Source organism: Borostomias antarcticus (assembly GCF_949987555.1).
Source record: "Borostomias antarcticus genome assembly, chromosome: 15".
In the NCBI taxonomy this organism is placed as follows: domain Eukaryota; kingdom Metazoa; phylum Chordata; class Actinopteri; order Stomiiformes; family Stomiidae; genus Borostomias; species Borostomias antarcticus.
This window is the reverse complement of record NC_140248.1, coordinates 15,984,216-16,001,175: the sequence shown is the minus strand read 5'-3', so window position 1 is coordinate 16,001,175 and position 16,960 is coordinate 15,984,216. Positions and strand designations below refer to the sequence as shown.

The following is a 16,960-nucleotide window of genomic DNA, read 5'->3' as shown; positions in this document are numbered from 1 at the left end:
GTTAGTTGGTTTAACCAATCATAAGTGTCCGAATCTTAGGCGCATGAACCCTGTTTCCTCTCGTGATTGTTTTGGACGAATGGAACTGCTCTTCAAGCCCTGGGTGAGGGTCAGGAAGGAGGTGTGAGTCATAGGATGCCCCGTAGATATGGACGCAGTGTAACATGTCCTGATCATAACATGGTGGTAACTGAATAATTGGTAATATATTAAACTTCCTCAATGTTAAAACATACAATTGTCTTCACTAATTCACTTAATTTTCCTTGAAAACATTTGTGATCTGAAAATCTGGGTTGAACCTCAAGAGCATTGTGCTGGGACATTGAAAGAAAGAATAAAAAAAGAGACGACAACATTTCTTAAACTCTGATGGATGGGAAATGCACCTTTCTATTAATATTGTAACATTGAGCCATCCAAAGAATTTGTATCCACCAAAATATACCATAACCCATAATTGTCCTTAATTAAAAAGGCTCAAAGTGGGTAGAATATTGCTGAGGTCTTTATTTTGTTGATTGATAATTGTAAATCATCAATAATTCATGACAGCAATCATGGCTATTATCACTTTTATTATGTGGAGAAAGTAGCTTTCCTGTTATCAGCCCTTTGTGGTGTTGTTGAAAGATGTTGCAGTTTGTCTAAATATGTTGCGTGTTAGAGGAAGCATAAGTATGTGCCTTCTTGTAATCTCCTTGGTGAGCTTGTTATTATTGAGAAGCTGAAGCCAGCCAATTGTGTTTGCACTAAAACCAAATTGCTTTTGTGATGTAGGCTATTTAAGCAAGCGTGTTGCGTCACTTTAACCGTATAGTATGCATGAGGGTGAAATTGGTAAGTCCTGGGGCTGAGGCTCTCATCTGTTCATCTGTTAAATAGTGCCGTTTAGGGAATCCTGTGAATATATCTCAGCTTTGTTTCACAATCAGTTTTTCTATTCCATCTCATTACTCTTCAACATCAAGTTTCTCAAAGAGACATAAAGAGCCCCACAGTGAAAAACATCTGTGGAGGATCCACACACAAAAACATGAGCAAAAATAACATCCATGACACAACACTTCATTTTCACACATGCCACAGCTGAACAGCTACATTACTGTAGTAGAGATAATCATTTCTCCAAATCCATGGGAATGCATGAGTATAAGAGGTCGCCTCAAGGCTATTGGTCAAATTAATTTTGGTTGTCTTTGAGGATTTTTTTTTTTTTTAACTTATTTTTATTTGTTGAAATCTAAGAGAAAGGCCTACATGCTTTCAGTCTTACAAATGCACCTTATTCATGTCAGTCCAAGTGGAACAGGCTGGCTGTGTACTATCTCTGATTTAGCACCTTACTACACAGCATGCTCTCACTTTATGCCAGTTTTGCTATTCTTCTGTGCATATGATTTCCAAAATAAATCTTACATATTTTGTGAAAATGTTTAAAGGGATGTGCCAAAGTTTGGAGGCGATCTCCCAAGTTTTTATGCTTCTTATTTAACCTTCCTCCTTCAGTTATCACGATGGTATGTCAAACCTTTCCTATCAGTGTGTGAAAGCAAGTTATTTCAGCAAACAGTATCATTACTTGCCATTTTACAGTAAGCCCTGTATTTCCCGTATATTTACCAGTGATGTGTATTTGTTATTATAAAGAAAATAGCCGTAAAGCTTCATTACGTTACATAATATTGTGACTTTTTTCGAAAAACTGTGAAGACTTATCTTGCATATACTTTATACAGAAGTATTAAGCCTTAATACAAAAGACTAAAAAAAGTGTGGAAGAATAAACTGATTGTTGCTAAGTAAGGATGATTTTTGTAAATGTTACCAGCACTTTTTTTGTAATTTTCACTCTCTGAGGTATTGTACAAGTTCACGCTGTTTGTGAAGTTTGATTATGAAGGAATAAAAACTAGTACTTTCCTGTACTTCACAGAAAACCATGTTGTCTGTTCTTATTTTTACAAAACTTGCTATACTGTATAGAATAGAATGGACATTTATGTTTTTCCTCCAAAGCCACCACACTGGGAATGAATGAGACATACTGAGGCTGAGAGAGGACAGAGCCAGGGTTGGAGGTGAAGACAAGGACAGGGTTGGAAGTGAAGACAAGGACAGGGTTGGAGGTGAAGACAAGGACAGGGTTGGAGGTGAAGACAGAGCCAGGGTTGGAGGTGAAGACAGAGCCAGGGTTGGAGGTGATGGGAGGGACTGTCAGGTTGGACTTCGGCCATGTTTGTTCATCTTTGAAGCCCTGCATACAAAACACACACTCAAATAAAAAATACAAACATACAATTACAAATACAAAATATAGCTGTATGCTGCAATGAAATGAAAAGAAAATACTTTAACACTATTCAATCCTTTCAACATATTTGAATAGCTTTTTATATTCAGCGTCCCTAGATGTCAAAAGTACTGTAGGCTTCCCAGGAAATTCTACATGGCAGAAAATCTAGTAGAAAGAAATGATTTGTTCAGAACATGTTTTCACACTATATGATATCAGTTTCAGCCTCTAGTGCAATCCGAGCAGAAGTTATGAACATTTGAAAATCGTGACTGGGACCCGATAAATCTCAACTTTGACCCAATGGTGGTGATGAGGCTGGGCTGAGTTCCACCCCGACAAAATGTTGCAAAACGGTTATTGAACCGGAACCAGAGGTGTGTTGAACACCCTGTTTGTTCCGCTAATGCTGCACCTATAGCAGCTGAGAGGCGGGGTTTATATACTGTATCATTCTACTGATTGGGTAGCACCCTGATAAACCTACCAAATGAGAGAAAACCTACAGTACTACAAAGCCTTCGAGGAAACATGTCGTTCAATCCAGAAACCGTAGCAAAACGGTGCAAACTGACAAACTGACAAATTGCCAAGATGCGGTTTTCATAACTTATTAAAGTTCATATCTATCTATCTATCTATCTATCTATCTATCTATCCATCCATCCATCCATCCATCCATCCATCCATTCATCCATCCATCCACCCACCCACCCACCCACCCACCCATCCATTCATACACCCACTACATTTTCTGCTATTTTTAATTTTCTTGAAAATCAACTTTTGCAAACTAGTCCAAAATAGTCAAGTCAAGTCTAGTAAATTTTATTTCTATAGCACATTTACAAACAGCTGTGGCTGAACCAAAGTGCTTTAAGCAAAAGCAAAATATATAAATACAAAAGCTATTCCAGAGTCTGGGCTGCTCTAATGTGCTGCTATAGCGAAGGCCCTGTCCCCTCTAATAGGGGCCCTGTCCCCCAAATAGATGACATCTATGGACGCTGAACATCACAAGTTATTAAAATATGTTGAAAGTGTCAATCACTGCCATCTGTAATAAATGTTGTCATTCTTCCAGCATTTTTCAAAATTCACCCTTTCTTAGGCAGCTTCTTTTTTTTTTATGAAACCTTTATTTTACCAGGGAGTTCCTTTGAGAACAAGTCTCTTTTTTGAAGGAGCCCTGGCCAAGAAAAAGAGACCTTTCACACCTTGGCCACTTGTGCTGGATGGATGTGTATGGAACCTGGCAGGCTGGGGTGGGGCTGTCCCAAAGTTAAGCACAGCAACTTTACTGTCCACAGGCCCAGGCCTCTAGTGCCACCATGGGGTCAAATTAATTTGCAAATGCTCATAACCTTTGCTCTGCTAGCTCACTTTTTATGAAACCATAGCAAAACGGTGCACAACGTTTTCAGATTGAACTCACCCCTGTTGTCCCTTGGCAGGTTGACGTCATACACACACACACACACAAACACACACACACACACAAATCATAATCCACAGTAGGTGAACTTGGAACAGGTTGGACCCTAAATACAAAAAATTGAGTGTACAAAGCTGCTGCCCATGTGATGAAAACAGCTGGCCTCCAACATCAGGAAAACAGTCCCGGATCAGTGCTTTGAACTGTCCTAATGGCACTAGTGTGTCCAGCTGGAACGAATTAGAGAGATTTTTCCATAGGAACGGTGCAAAATAACTAAAAGCAGACGTTCCCTATCTTGACTGTGACCTAATGGTTCTCAAGCGCTATCCAACCCTGAGACCAGCGTGATGCCTGCTGTTTAAAATTGATTCAGGAGGTGAGGTATAACACTCAAAACCAACCCAGAGGATAGTAATTTTCTTCAATCAGTCTGAGAAGTGTCCCTTATTATTGCAATTTAATTCACTGTAGATTGTAATATTGACAATAATGCCACACAGCAGGCACCAGATCATTGGAAGTCAGAAGTTCTCAGAAAAGTCATGGCCTACAGTACCACTCTCTTCTTCTGTAGATCTGTGTTCTTGTGTATTTCTGTATGTTTGTATTTATTTGTGTGTATTCCTGTATGTTTGTATACATTTATTCTTGCCGAGGCCTCTTGGCCAGGTCATCACTAAAAATGAGAATTGGTTCACAATTAATATTATCTGGTTAAATAAAGGTCAAGTTCAAACTAGGGCTGCGAGCAGCAGTGAGCGGGCCCTCGCACCCCACGCGTGTCGGGGTGCGGCACCGTTAAAGGCTGTGCTATTTCGGTGTCCAGTACTGAGAGAAACTTCCTGTCACCAGTAGGTGGCGCTCTAAGCGTGACTCAATACCAATGCATAGTTGTGTTCAGGACGGTACCTTGATGAAGCCTGAGAAATGTTGAGTAAATCGGACAATGTATGTAGGACTTATGATGACTTCCTGCTTGACCTGTAGGCGGCCCTATAAGTATGACTCAATACTGACCTACAGATGTGTTACGGATGCGACCTTCATCAAGCGTGAGCAATTTGGAGTAAATCGGATAACGTATGTAGGAGTTATGAGGACTTCCTGTTTCACCAGTAGGTGGCGTTGTAAGTGTGACTCAATACTGACACACAGATGTGTTCAGAATGCGACCTTCATGAATCGTCAGCAATTTGGTGCAAATCGGATAATGTATAGGAGTTATGAGGACTTCCTGTTTCACCAATAGGTGGCGCTATAAGTATGACGCAATACTGACACATAAATGTGTTCAGGACAGAACCGTCATGAAGCGTGAGATATATCGGACAAATTGGATAATGTATGGAGGAGTTATGAGGACTTCGTGTTTTATGGCGAAATGTCAAAATTTGGCGGGGCGCCATGGCAAGGGTGTTTGGTGAAAACTAAATTTTTTTGATAACTTTTGATCACAAAGGTCTTAAGATGAAGCTGACTGAATATGAAGTTGATGGGATGAAATCTGTAGGAGGAGTTCGTTAAAGTACGAGGCATGGAAATGGTAAAAACAAGGGGAAAATGGCACATTAAGAGCAAAATGGCGGACTTCCTGTTGCATGTTGGGTATAGCTCCAAGAGACATTTTAGTGTCTCGATGAACTACATAATATGTGTACATATTATGCCCACCGAATTTCGTTCACCTACATCAAACTGAAAGGTGGGGCTCGCCATTTTAAATTTTACTAGGGGGCGCTCTTGAGCCGTTTTGCCACGCCCATTTCCGTCACCCATGAATTATCAATTTTTTTCACCGGGACTGACGTATCTGCAAAGTTTCAACGGTTTTCATCGATGTTTAGGCCGCCAAAAAGGCATTTGTTTTGGAAGAAGAAGGTAGAAGGAGAAGGTAGGAGAATAATAATAATCCTTCGAATTTCAATAGGGCCTCGCACCGCCAGTGCTCGGGCCCTAATAAAGAAAAAAAAGATCTATTGTGCAGATCTATTGCCACAAAGCCTGTGCCTGGATATGTGTAAATTAAATCAAGACATAAGTGAGGGAGGTTATGTGGATATATTTGATAATGATGAATTTTGGGAAATTGAAGACCTATAGCCTACTAAAGCAAAAACGGGTAGTTTTCCTAATTCTGCAGGTATGATTGCTCTATGCTCTACGCTCTGGCTCTACGCTCGTAGTCTGCAGGTTACTTTTTGGGAGGTTTCTATTTACTCCTAGCCAACCCAGTAAAAGCAAATCTGTGCAGAAAGTAGGCTACTTTTTACGACAATGGCGTCACTGCTGTCATAGCGCCTTACGGCAGGAGTCAGTCCACGTGGGTTCATAAATGCTAGTTAGTATAGCCAGATGTTGCAAGACAGCTCAAGGAAAGATCCTACTTCGCAGTCCACCTAGCCCACCAACGTGGCTAAAGTAACGCACTAAAATCTAAACCTGCCTGCCCCGAAGACTGGAGATACGTGGAAGATGAAAAGGTAGTTAGTAGAAGTAGGAAGTTAGCTAGCTAGTTAGCTATTTGAATTTAGCTTGCGTTGCTTGATCAACATGTTAGAATGCTTAACTTAGCTAAGCTAGCTAATTGTAGTTCCACAGATTTGTCCAACATAGTTATCTAGCTATCGTTTTAGTAATCTAGCTATCTATCGAGTTAACCAGGCAGGTCTCGTGGCATATGCGGAGTCAAGCTAAACTTTCCTCAAAGCTCGAAAAGCACGCACTGTAACGCTACATAGCACCGCACTCACATATTATGCCACACACACACACACACACACACACACACAGTACATAAACGCATACACATAAATGTTACACTTTGCACACTGACTGTATATACACTGACCGCACTCGATTTTGTATATTGTTTTATCTTTTGCACTCGCATTTTGTACTGCTCTGTCTTTGCACTGTCCCTTCTCGTCCCTGCACCGAGTCCAATGTTGTCTCCATGTTATGCACCATTGACCGAAACAAATTCCTAGTATGTTGTAAAACTACATGGCAATACACGAGTCTGATTCTGAAAAGATAATGCAGTTATTTTTCAAATAACAACAACTCCTATTGCCAGTGCTACTGTTGAACAAGACATGGATGACGATCAAGAGCAGCTAGACCCCAGCATCAGTGCCAGCGAAGATGAGGTGAGTTTTGGACAGGTTGTCTAGATCGAATTCTACATGTATTTCACATTGGTGGTATCCAACTCTATAGAAATCCCATTAGCAAATTAAGTTTGAATGCACATTTCAAAGTGAAAATGTTTTTCATTGTGTGAGTACAGACTTTGATTGCGGTCAACCCTTTGTCACACAGGATGGCAGTGATGACGAGAGAAAGAATCGCCGGTTGTTGGAGGCCATCAGCTCACTTGGGGGAAAGAAAAGGTTTGGGATGGAGACCTCCTTGAGCATATGGACAGTTACACAACACACATTTAAAGCGTGTGATTTTTGCACCTCATCCTCAAACAGGTATCACAAATATTATCTATTGTTGTCCATTAGGAAGAAGCTTGCTGAGCGGTCTGAAGCCAGTATTCAAGTATCAGAGTTCACTGTCAATGCAGAAGGTAAATTGTAGATATTGCATGAAAGTATTTGGCTGTTCCTCACATTATTTGGTTTAGTAGTGTAACAATTCTCATACAATGAATGTGACTTTCAATAGTAGCACATGATACTGATGTTAACATTTGTGTCAACGCTACGTTCACCAGGTGAAGCAGACAAAATCAACCTGTCTGACCTCATTGGTACCATGGACAAAACCCCCACTGTCCTCTCCAAGACGAAGAAGCAGCTGAATAATCTCCAGAACAGTCAGACGACCCTGGAGACGCCCCTCAGTAGACAGGAGACAGAAAAGGTCAGAGCTTTTTTCACATTTTCAATGGGTATATTCAAGAACATGAGCAACCTGATCACATACACAATTATTTCAATAAAAATAAATTGTTGTCCAAGAAATAATCCATAAAGTACATGACACATTTACTACAGTCAGAATGTAAACCTTTTAGCCCTTTACACACACAGTTCTCTGTACATTACTGTGATATAATAGTTCTCTTTACATTACTGTGATATGATAGTTCTATGTTCATTACTGTGATATGATAGTTCTCTTTACATTACTGTGATATGATAGTTATCTGTTCATTACTGTGATATGATAGTTATCTGTTCATTACTGTGATATGATAGTTATCTGTTCATTACTGTGATATGATAGTTATCTGTTCATTACTGTGATATGATAGTTCTCTTTTCATTACTGTGATATGATGGTTCTCTGTTCATTACTGTGATATGATAGTTATCTGTTCATTACTATGATATGATGGTTCTCTGTTCATTACTGTGATATCCTACCTGGGGCCGCTAGTGATTTTCGCTGTTCATACATGAGCCACATCACATGACATACCCGTGTTGGCCCCTTGACAAACATGCCAGTCCTGAGAGAGACCGTTCAAGGGACAGTCCATCAGATGGTCTAAGCTGAAGCTCGGTGTGTTTATCTGAGGATGCATATTATTTTGCATTAGCCACATTGCATTAATTGCCAGTTTGATAAGCCAGCTGGGTAGTGCTACTGTAGCTTAATTGATGATTTTAGAGTTTGGACATGGGTCAACACACTGGTTTAAAACTGCATAGGCAATGCCATCCACACCTCCCTCTGTGATAAACCCAGTTTGCTTCACTTGAGTTCATTCCTCACTAGAGACAATATGATGCCCCGATGTCATAGACCCCTCACACAATAAGTATTATTGTTTACTCAGTCACACTTTTTCATCTTGTTTTATTTATAAAATCGTGACTGTATCATGTCGTTAACCCTGTATTGAGAAGTGCATCATATCGTGCGCTGAGTGTATCTCATCCCTAGTGATGCTCAGAATTCCGTGGCGGAGGAATACTTCCATGGGAAGACCCCCAGACCCCCGCTTAATGGGTGGTACTGAAGACTTCCTTCTAGGTTGGCAGGTCTGTTGTAGGTTATGTCAGTCGACCATGGTTTTCTTTGGTTGAAGACAGCCCTAACTATTTTGCTCATGTTAATGATCAAAATATAATTTTTACTTTGGGTGAATTTTGGAACTTCCAGTAGTGCCTGAAATCCCTAGTCTTTTGTGTCTTTTCCCAGACTGGACTACCCGGTAATGTAACGGCTTCTGTTCACAACAGACTTTCAGGAGGACAAGGACAGAGAGCGTTTTCGAGTCGGCGTTGATTCTGAGGTCGTTGACAACCTTGACCAGCGATGTCTCTATGATGCTGGTGAACACCTGACTGAAAAGTGTCCAGGATACAATTTGCAGCTAGGAAATCATTCAGCTGTTTTAATACATTTTTTCTAGAATTTTTCTTAAAAAGGGGAGGTTGGAGATTGGTCTGAAATTACTGAGGACTGGAGTCCAAGTTGTTTTTGTGCGTGGCTGTAAGCCAGCGCTCCATGGAGAGCAAATGTCGGGTTGTCCTTCCCTGGGTCCCTTCCCTTGTTGACCTGCAGTTCTATGTTGCTACCACAAGAGGCAGTGGTCCCAGAACATTAAAACAAAAGACTGACACCGTTGATTTTCAAGAGCTCCGGTGGCCTAGTGGTTAAAGGAGTAGTAAAGGGAAAATGCATGTTTAGCCCTGTTTTAAGGTTACTTATTATCATATACAATGGTTCAGATCAAAACGTTGACAAAACTAGCACTTTTGAGAAAGTCTGATAATTGCTCTATCACCGTTTTGGTCATACAATGGATGTGGGTGGGCACCTTGAAAAATCTTTCAAAAACATGTTAAATTCTCGATTTCAAAGGCGCCTGGGCTACTATAGTTTTCCTGTATGTTTTTACATATAAATGCCAATTGCTCAGCGCCCTTCTGGTGCTGTGAAACCCATCAGGGCATGCTTTGAAAGCGCACCCCCCAAAAAATGGTGCGCGCTGCGTGGTTTATTTTCGGTGATTAGACTGACTGTTGACTGGCAGAGCTTTAGGTGGTGATGGAGGAGTGAGCTTAATGTATTGATGCTTTTTTGTGCATGGCTGTAAGCCAGCACACCTAGTATAGCTTTCGTCCGGTTATCACTCCCTCCCTCCGTTACTGCGGACAATGTTGGCCTGCATTTCTCTGTTGGCACCACAAGAGGCAGTAGTCCCAGCACACCAAAATCAAGAAGGACACCAAAATCAACCCGCCGATCTCCACTGCACAAGTAGAGTAGTGGTAAGAGCATTGGACTCCCACCCAGGAGACCAGGGTTCAATACCCAGTGGGGATGACTTTGTTATCATCAGTGTAACTGTTTAGCCACTGACCACTACCATCAATGTTATGGAAGATGCTGCTAGTTGTTGTGAGCTCATGAGCTAACTGGCTATCCCACTCTTATTGTGCTGGATTAGCATTGGAAGCATTGGAACTGATGTGTCCAGGCGACAAGACCCATCTTAATTTATCAGACATTATTTAATGTCATTTCAATTAATTCCCAGCTATTTCAGTGGCATGACTAGCTTCCATCCTACCAGTCCTGAACAGAAACCATACCTGCAAACTAGTCGCCTTTCGGCTACAATCGAATATCAAATAACCAACTTTCTATGAGATATCTGTTCTCTCCTTTTAGGGAAAAAGAAACATTGAAATTCTGATTAAAATGTTTCAACTGTGAATCTGGATATCTACATAATTGTATTTGGGGTTGTAATTGGGATGGATATATTATGCGCCTCGCAAGAGCCATGTATGCCTACTCGCACACAGAAATTATAGTTTAAAAACGCTCCAAAAAGCGTCATTTGCATATTAAAATCACTAAAAATGTATTCCGGGGGGGGATGCACCCGGACCCCCCTACCATAACTTGGTTTCGGACCTGTCACCTTTTTCACTCTCGGGAGTTTGCAGGTCTGAGAAACAAGCCAGCCAAGCACATAAGCCAGGCTGGACCTGGCCTGGTTCTTCAGAATGAGTTTTACTTGTTTGTAGCTCCAGTCTTCGCTATCTCAGAACACCGTCCAATTTTCCTCTTTCCTGAGAGGAAAAATGGCATCAAAACACCACAATAAATAAATACACAAGCACAGTTTGAAGGAGCATGAACATAGCTGAAGTGGCATATTTAAGCAATTGAGCATGAGAGGCAGTGGGTTACACGGAATCTGGCGTGACTCAGCAACGCATCCAGTTTCTGACCCCTTGCTGGTCGGAGTTGGTTTTGTTGTCGTGAGTTTTAATTTGAGCTTGTGGTCCTTGATTTTCCTAGTCTTGCATGGATGTTTGATCCATGTTGATTTTCCAAAATGCAGCTGTGTTGCGCCTGGAAATATGTAAACATGGCGGTTGAAATCATTCCTCAGGAGTCCTCAACCACAGTCAACCAATCAGAAATGTTCAGCGCTGTAACCCCACCCCAAAAGTCTCTGCTCCTCAGAAAAGTACTACATCTTGAGCAGGGACTCTGTTACATGTACTGAGCAGGGACTCTGCTACATGTTCAGGGGACTCATGCGCTTCACAGTCCACAGACACCCACAAATAAGACACTCACCTCAGTGTCGCCCACCTGCTTCACTGTTCACCCACCTGATCATTTCTGGCTGTGCTACTGATGTGTTTTTGCAGATTCATCGAGAAGTGGCTTTCGACAAAACTGCGAAAGAGGTTTCGCGTTGGCAGAGCATAGTTGCCCAGAACCAAAGGGCCGAGCAGCTGGTTTTCCCCCTGAACCAGGAGCCATCTGGCCCCAAACGCATGGAGCAGGTGGTAGCTGGATGGAAGGTAAGCTGGAGCACTTTCTCCTGTGTTCTTGTCTGTTGTTGTCAGGTTGAACATGCTTAGTCTGTACAAAGCAGACATTTTGGGTATGACACCATGCAACTATGTAAAAAGTAATGATAGTTATTTCCGTTTGGTTTGTTTGACAGGCTCAAACACCATTGGAGCAGGAGATCTTCAGTCTTCTGCACATGAACAAGCAGTCTGTCCTCAACCCTGTCCTCACACCCACGGACGAGGCGTCCATGAGGGCCATGAGTCTAGAGGAAGTAAGTCCCTTCATCAAGGGGTCATCATTTATGCAGCCCCAAATTAAATATAAATGTATATGACCAACCTTTTTATTAAAAAAAACTTAAAAAAAACTTTATCTAACCAGGGAAGCCATTTTGAGATTTATTTGACATTGTTATTCACGTGGGCGCCTGTAGCTCAGTTGGTAGAGTGGGTCCTTCTATGATCAAAGGGTCAGTGGTTCGAATCCCAGCTCCTCCTGTCCACATGTCGAAGTGTCCTTCAGCAAGACACCTAACCCCAAATTGCTCCCAATGAGCAGGTTAGCACCTTGCATGGCAGCTACCGCCATTGGTGTGTGAATGTGTGTGTGAATGGGTGAATGAGAGGCCATTGTAAAGCGCTTTGAGTGCCGCTAAGGTGGAAAAGCGCTATATAAGTGCAGTCCATTTACCATTTGTACCCTCCTATTCTGCGTTGTCCATACTGCACAGTAGGCAATGGACTTGGCTCGGTTTCCCAAGACAACACCCACTGTTTCTAATGTTACATGGTGCCAACATGCTTGGTTTCTTTCATCACTGATCTAACTCCCAGCTCAAATTAATTCACTGGATATATTTGCAGGCTAAGATTCGCCGTGCTGAGCTCCAAAAAGCCAGAGTTCTCCAATCATACTACGAAGCGAAAGCCAAGAGAGAAAGGAAGATCAAAAGCAAAAAGTAAGTGAAATGCCTTTAAATCATCTCTCAGGCACTAGGGTAGGTCGCTACGGTATCGATCCTGGGGGGGATTGCAGACACTACACGACAGGTCTGAGTAAGACGCGTAACCCCCAGAATCCCCTCCCAGATACCACAGAATACAGAAGAAAGCGAAGCGTAAGGAGTTTCTCAAGCAGTTTGATGACATGTGTAAGACGGACCCTGCCGCTGCTCTGGAAGAGCTGAAGAAGATGGAGCTTTCTAGAATGCAGGTGAGGGCCGACTTGTGTCTTTGCATGACAGAGTGAAATCAATAGCTAGAATAAAGTCTGATGATCTGAATCACTCAACAAAGTCATCGTTTCATCCCTCTGCTTACAGGAAAGAATGTCTCTAAAACATCAAAACAGTGGCAAGTGGGCCAAGTCAAAGGCCATCATGGCAAAATATGACGAAGGGGTAATGGCTTTGAAATTATTTTAATCTTTCTCTTGTGGTTGCATTGTATATATGGATATTATTCTCTCAAGCGCCAGATTCTATGTCCAGAAAGTGGGCTCTCTGTGAAAATAATCTGTTTTCTCAAGAAAGAAAATGCTATGGGGCTCTCATCAATCCCATTGGAAACTGTGATGACGTGTGATGGTTGGTTTTCTCTCAGGCTAGAAAGGCCATGCAGCAGCAGCTGGAGGTGAACAGAGACCTGACCCAGAAGCTGGTGGTCCCGTCTGACGAGGAGGAAGAGGCGGACGAGGAGGACCCAGGGGCCCTGCCCGACTTTGTGAACGACGCAGAGCCGCTGCTGGACCCTGTGAATCCCTGGATGAGGGGGAAGCTCTCGGCCGAGCCTGCAGGGCAGGAAGCAGGCGAGGTCACGGAGGCTCTGGTGGTCAGGCCCGGAGAGACCGGACATCCCAGAGGAGAGACCGGACATCCCAGAGGAGAGGAGGAAGACGAGCAGGAGCAGGAGGAGGAGGAGGAGGAAGTGCTCCTGAGAGAGTTTGAGGCAAGGCGGAAGTCGCGGAAGACCGAGGAATCTGACGTCGTACCAATATCCGTGGAGGACAATGAAGGTTAGATCAAGGGGCTTGTTGAATGTTGCAAACAGGGCATAACCTATGTGATTACGATACGATACGATGGCCTTGATTGATCCCCCAAATTCGATTTCTTTCAGCAGCATTCAGACAGCTTACATAGCCACACAGAAAGTATGGAGTAGATAGGCTAGGATAACACAGTATGTGCAGTACTAAAACACAGGCAACCGTCCATCTCTATAAGCCCCAAAATAAAATACAATCTACAGTCATAATGCATCATAATAAATACAATAATAGGCCATAAATATAAACATACGAGGTGCAACCGAAAAGTCCCTGGATTGTGTCAGCCACGCTCATGCCTCTATTTGAATTGAAAAAACAATGATATCCCTGTGTTTCCCTCACGACTATTCTGGTATAATATTGTTCACCTCACTCAATCGCTGCTTATGTGACAGGCTGAGTAGTCCCCCCCCCCCCCCCCCCCCCCCCCCCCCCCCCCGAGTTAATGCACTTCTGCATTCGCCTTTGCCAACCATGGAAGCACTTGGCAAAGTCCTCCTCTTTGAGCCCCCTTAGTCCCCCACTCACGGTGGCTTTGATCTCTTCCACGGAGGTGGGTGGCAGAGGCGAATGCAGAAGTGCATTAACTCTGGGGGGGAATACTTAGAGGGGGACAATGTATAATTTCTCTGCAGATTCTGTAATAAAAATGTTTTGAGAGTGTACTTTCTTCATTGTAATAAAATAGTTGAGTTTTGGGAGTTGGTAGAGAAAAGTGCCACAACTGTGACAAGCTACCCCTGCGACATTCTACAAAACAGCCTGTCACAGAAGCACCGATTGAGTGAGGTGAACAATATTATACCAGAATAGTCGTGAGATACAGGGCAACAAAGGGATATCATTGTTCTTTCAATTCAAATAGAGGCATGAGCGTGGCTGACACAATCCGGGGACTTTTCGGTCGCACCTCGTATGGTCAAGTTCTAAAGGCTTAATTCACCTGCTTCCTTCCTCACCACCTTCCTCTCACCAGACACGCCGGAGGAGAATGGAGCTGTAGTAGAGCTTGTAGAGTCCTCCGACGAAGAGGAGGGCCTCTCAGAGTTCACCAGCCTCTTCCAGGTGATCGCTAACAGTCAGCGAGAGCCCCCGGCTCCGGAAGCGCGGCTAGAAACGGGCCAGGGGGACGTGGGTCAAGCCCTGCTGGACGAGGGCCTGGTCAGAGTCAGGACCCTGGAGGACATGGACCTACTTAGTCAGAATGCTCCCCTGACAGACTCTGACCAACCAGCGCCTCCAACTAACCAGACCCCCGCCACCAAGGAGACAAGCCCCGCCTCTTCTACTCAGCAGGCAGAACGCAAGAGGAAGAGGAAGGGAATCGATCCCAATCAGGTTCTGACCAAGGAGGCCAAAATGATCAAAGTCGCCATGGTTCCCACAGCTGTGGAGGACGAGGAGGAGAAGGAGGAGGAGGTGGTGGTAAGGGCGCTGTCTCCTATGTTTATTTTGAAGGATGGATGGATACATGTGTGATTGACCAGTTGGCCTCTTCAGTTGCTAAATGGTGTAGCTAGCCACAAAAAAATGACTCTCAAAAGAAAAGGAGATGCCAAGTGCATTATCAAGCAGTAGACATTTTATGAGAACTTCATTCAGACAATGACCAAAGCTAGCGATTGACATGGTGAAATTGTGATGGGGCCCACAGTATGTAAAACAATAGCCCGGGCTTGATGGAGCTCTCTCTCTTCCCAGGAGGTGGATGAGCAAAGGACCATCATCAAGGAGGCATTTGCGGGGGACGACGTTGTGTCAGACTTCCTGAAGGACAAGAAGAAGCAGGAGGAGGCGGGGAAGCCCAAGGTCGTTGACTTGACCTTGCCAGGATGGGGAGAGTGGGGGGGTCAAGGACTCAAACCCTCACGCAGGAAACGCAAGAGGTAAGAGATGCCGTAGAGCAGCAGCACAGTGTGTGAAACTGCTGCGTTCTCACTGGCGTGGGCGTGGCCATTACTGAGGCACTGTAGGGCATCATGCTCTCTACAATGCACTCACATGTACTGTAAAAGAAAAACAAAACGTCTCAACTAGGGTTGCAAATTTCAAGGAATTTCATTAATCGATAACTGTTAACCTTAACAGACGATAGTCGATTAATTGATGAGAACGTCCTGCGCCGGACTGCGCTTTGCTCGCTTCTTTTCCGCTGTGTCGTTGAATTTCCCGGCATCCCAATTAGCCTTCAGTACGTGGCGGGGCGCCCTCATGTGCAGTCAGACCTTAAATCGTGATTACATTTCACGCAACTCCCGTTGATAATATTCATTCAAAAAAATAAAAATCTGTTCCATTAATTAATTAATCGAGTAACCAAAACTTACTCAAGTAAATTCTTATCGGCAATCGATTAGTCGATTAACTGTTAACATCCCTAGTCTCAACCCTTATCTTTTTATCTCATTCAGGTTCAGGGTGAAAGCACCACCACCGCCTCCAAGACGAGATGAAAAGCTCCACGCCATCATCATCTCAGAGAAGAGGGAGTCGTCCATCGCTGCACACCAGGTAACTGCGCCATCGTTACACAGCAAGGATGAGAACAGCCAGATTGGTTTGATGATAGTTTGCTGATGTGTTTTATCCACTTACCCAACCCTTGCAGGTGAGTCAGCTGCCGTTCCCGTTTGAGAACCCGTCTCAGTTTGAGCACACCATCCGCTCCCCCGTGGGCCACACCTGGAACACCCAGCAAGCCGTGAGGAAGATCACCGCCCCCAAGGTGCTCACCCAACTGGGCGCCATCATTGAGCCCATCGCCCGAGAGGAACTGATGAAGAACAAAAGAGCGACTGACACAGGGAAAGGGCCCGATATTCCGCTGCAGTCAGGCAAAGGCAACTGGAGGAAACGCCCTGAGAAACGCTCGCGGACTAAGAAAAACTGATTGTTCTCATAGTCGGTGTGAGACATGTTAATGGCACTGTTCAGTTTTCATTTGAACCGAGATCTACATAAAGGTTTCTACAGGTTCCTCCTGTATCCAACATGGCTGTCAGTAGAGTCTCCCACGTATGAATTGAGGCAGTTATGTCTGATACGGCCTCTCAAGTGACAGCATTTTATCATGTGCAGCCACTTTCCTTTGTGCCGATTTTCAGTATGTTGTGTAATGGGTGTTTATTGTCCAGCGTCTCAAATAATTAAACACAATTTCTAAATGATTCATGATAGTGGTGCTTGTCATAATGAAGTCATTCACTGGTCAGCAGTCGCACCATTTTATCATGTACTATGCAAGTAACCAGCTCTGAACTGTGAAACAGAGTGCAACCGTATAGGATATTTAGAATTAAATACTAATTGAACCAATATTGTCATTGTATTTCATTACCACTGCTTCAGTGACCCGTTCAGACCATTTGGATCAAGAAATGCTGTGCAAT

General features: G+C 43.4%; 1 protein-coding gene across 1 annotated transcript; it reads left to right on the top strand.

Annotated features, from left to right (window-relative positions):
- Positions 1–6,075: 6,075 nt before the first annotated feature.
- Positions 6,076–16,842, top strand: LOC311318675 (U3 small nucleolar RNA-associated protein 14 homolog A). Its single transcript, XM_084450075.1, has 15 exons — positions 6,076–6,214; positions 6,811–6,883; positions 7,056–7,126; positions 7,247–7,311; positions 7,459–7,607; positions 11,372–11,527; positions 11,674–11,793; positions 12,386–12,480; positions 12,611–12,734; positions 12,844–12,921; positions 13,124–13,535; positions 14,548–14,996; positions 15,273–15,457; positions 15,983–16,082; positions 16,180–16,842. The coding sequence occupies exons 1-15, from the start codon at positions 6,207–6,209 to the stop codon at positions 16,459–16,461; spliced, it is 2,367 nt and encodes a 788-aa protein (XP_084306201.1). The 5' UTR covers positions 6,076–6,206; the 3' UTR covers positions 16,462–16,842.
- The last annotated feature ends 118 nt before the right edge of the window (positions 16,843–16,960 follow it).

Excerpts from the sequence above, each read along its gene's own strand:
- LOC311318675 (XM_084450075.1), top strand. Across the intron at positions 7,312-7,458 it reads GTTCACTGTCAATGCAGAAG|GTGAAGCAGACAAAATCAAC; the intron begins GTAAATTGTAGA and ends TACGTTCACCAG. Across the intron at positions 14,997-15,272 it reads AGAAGGAGGAGGAGGTGGTG|GAGGTGGATGAGCAAAGGAC; the intron begins GTAAGGGCGCTG and ends CTCTCTTCCCAG.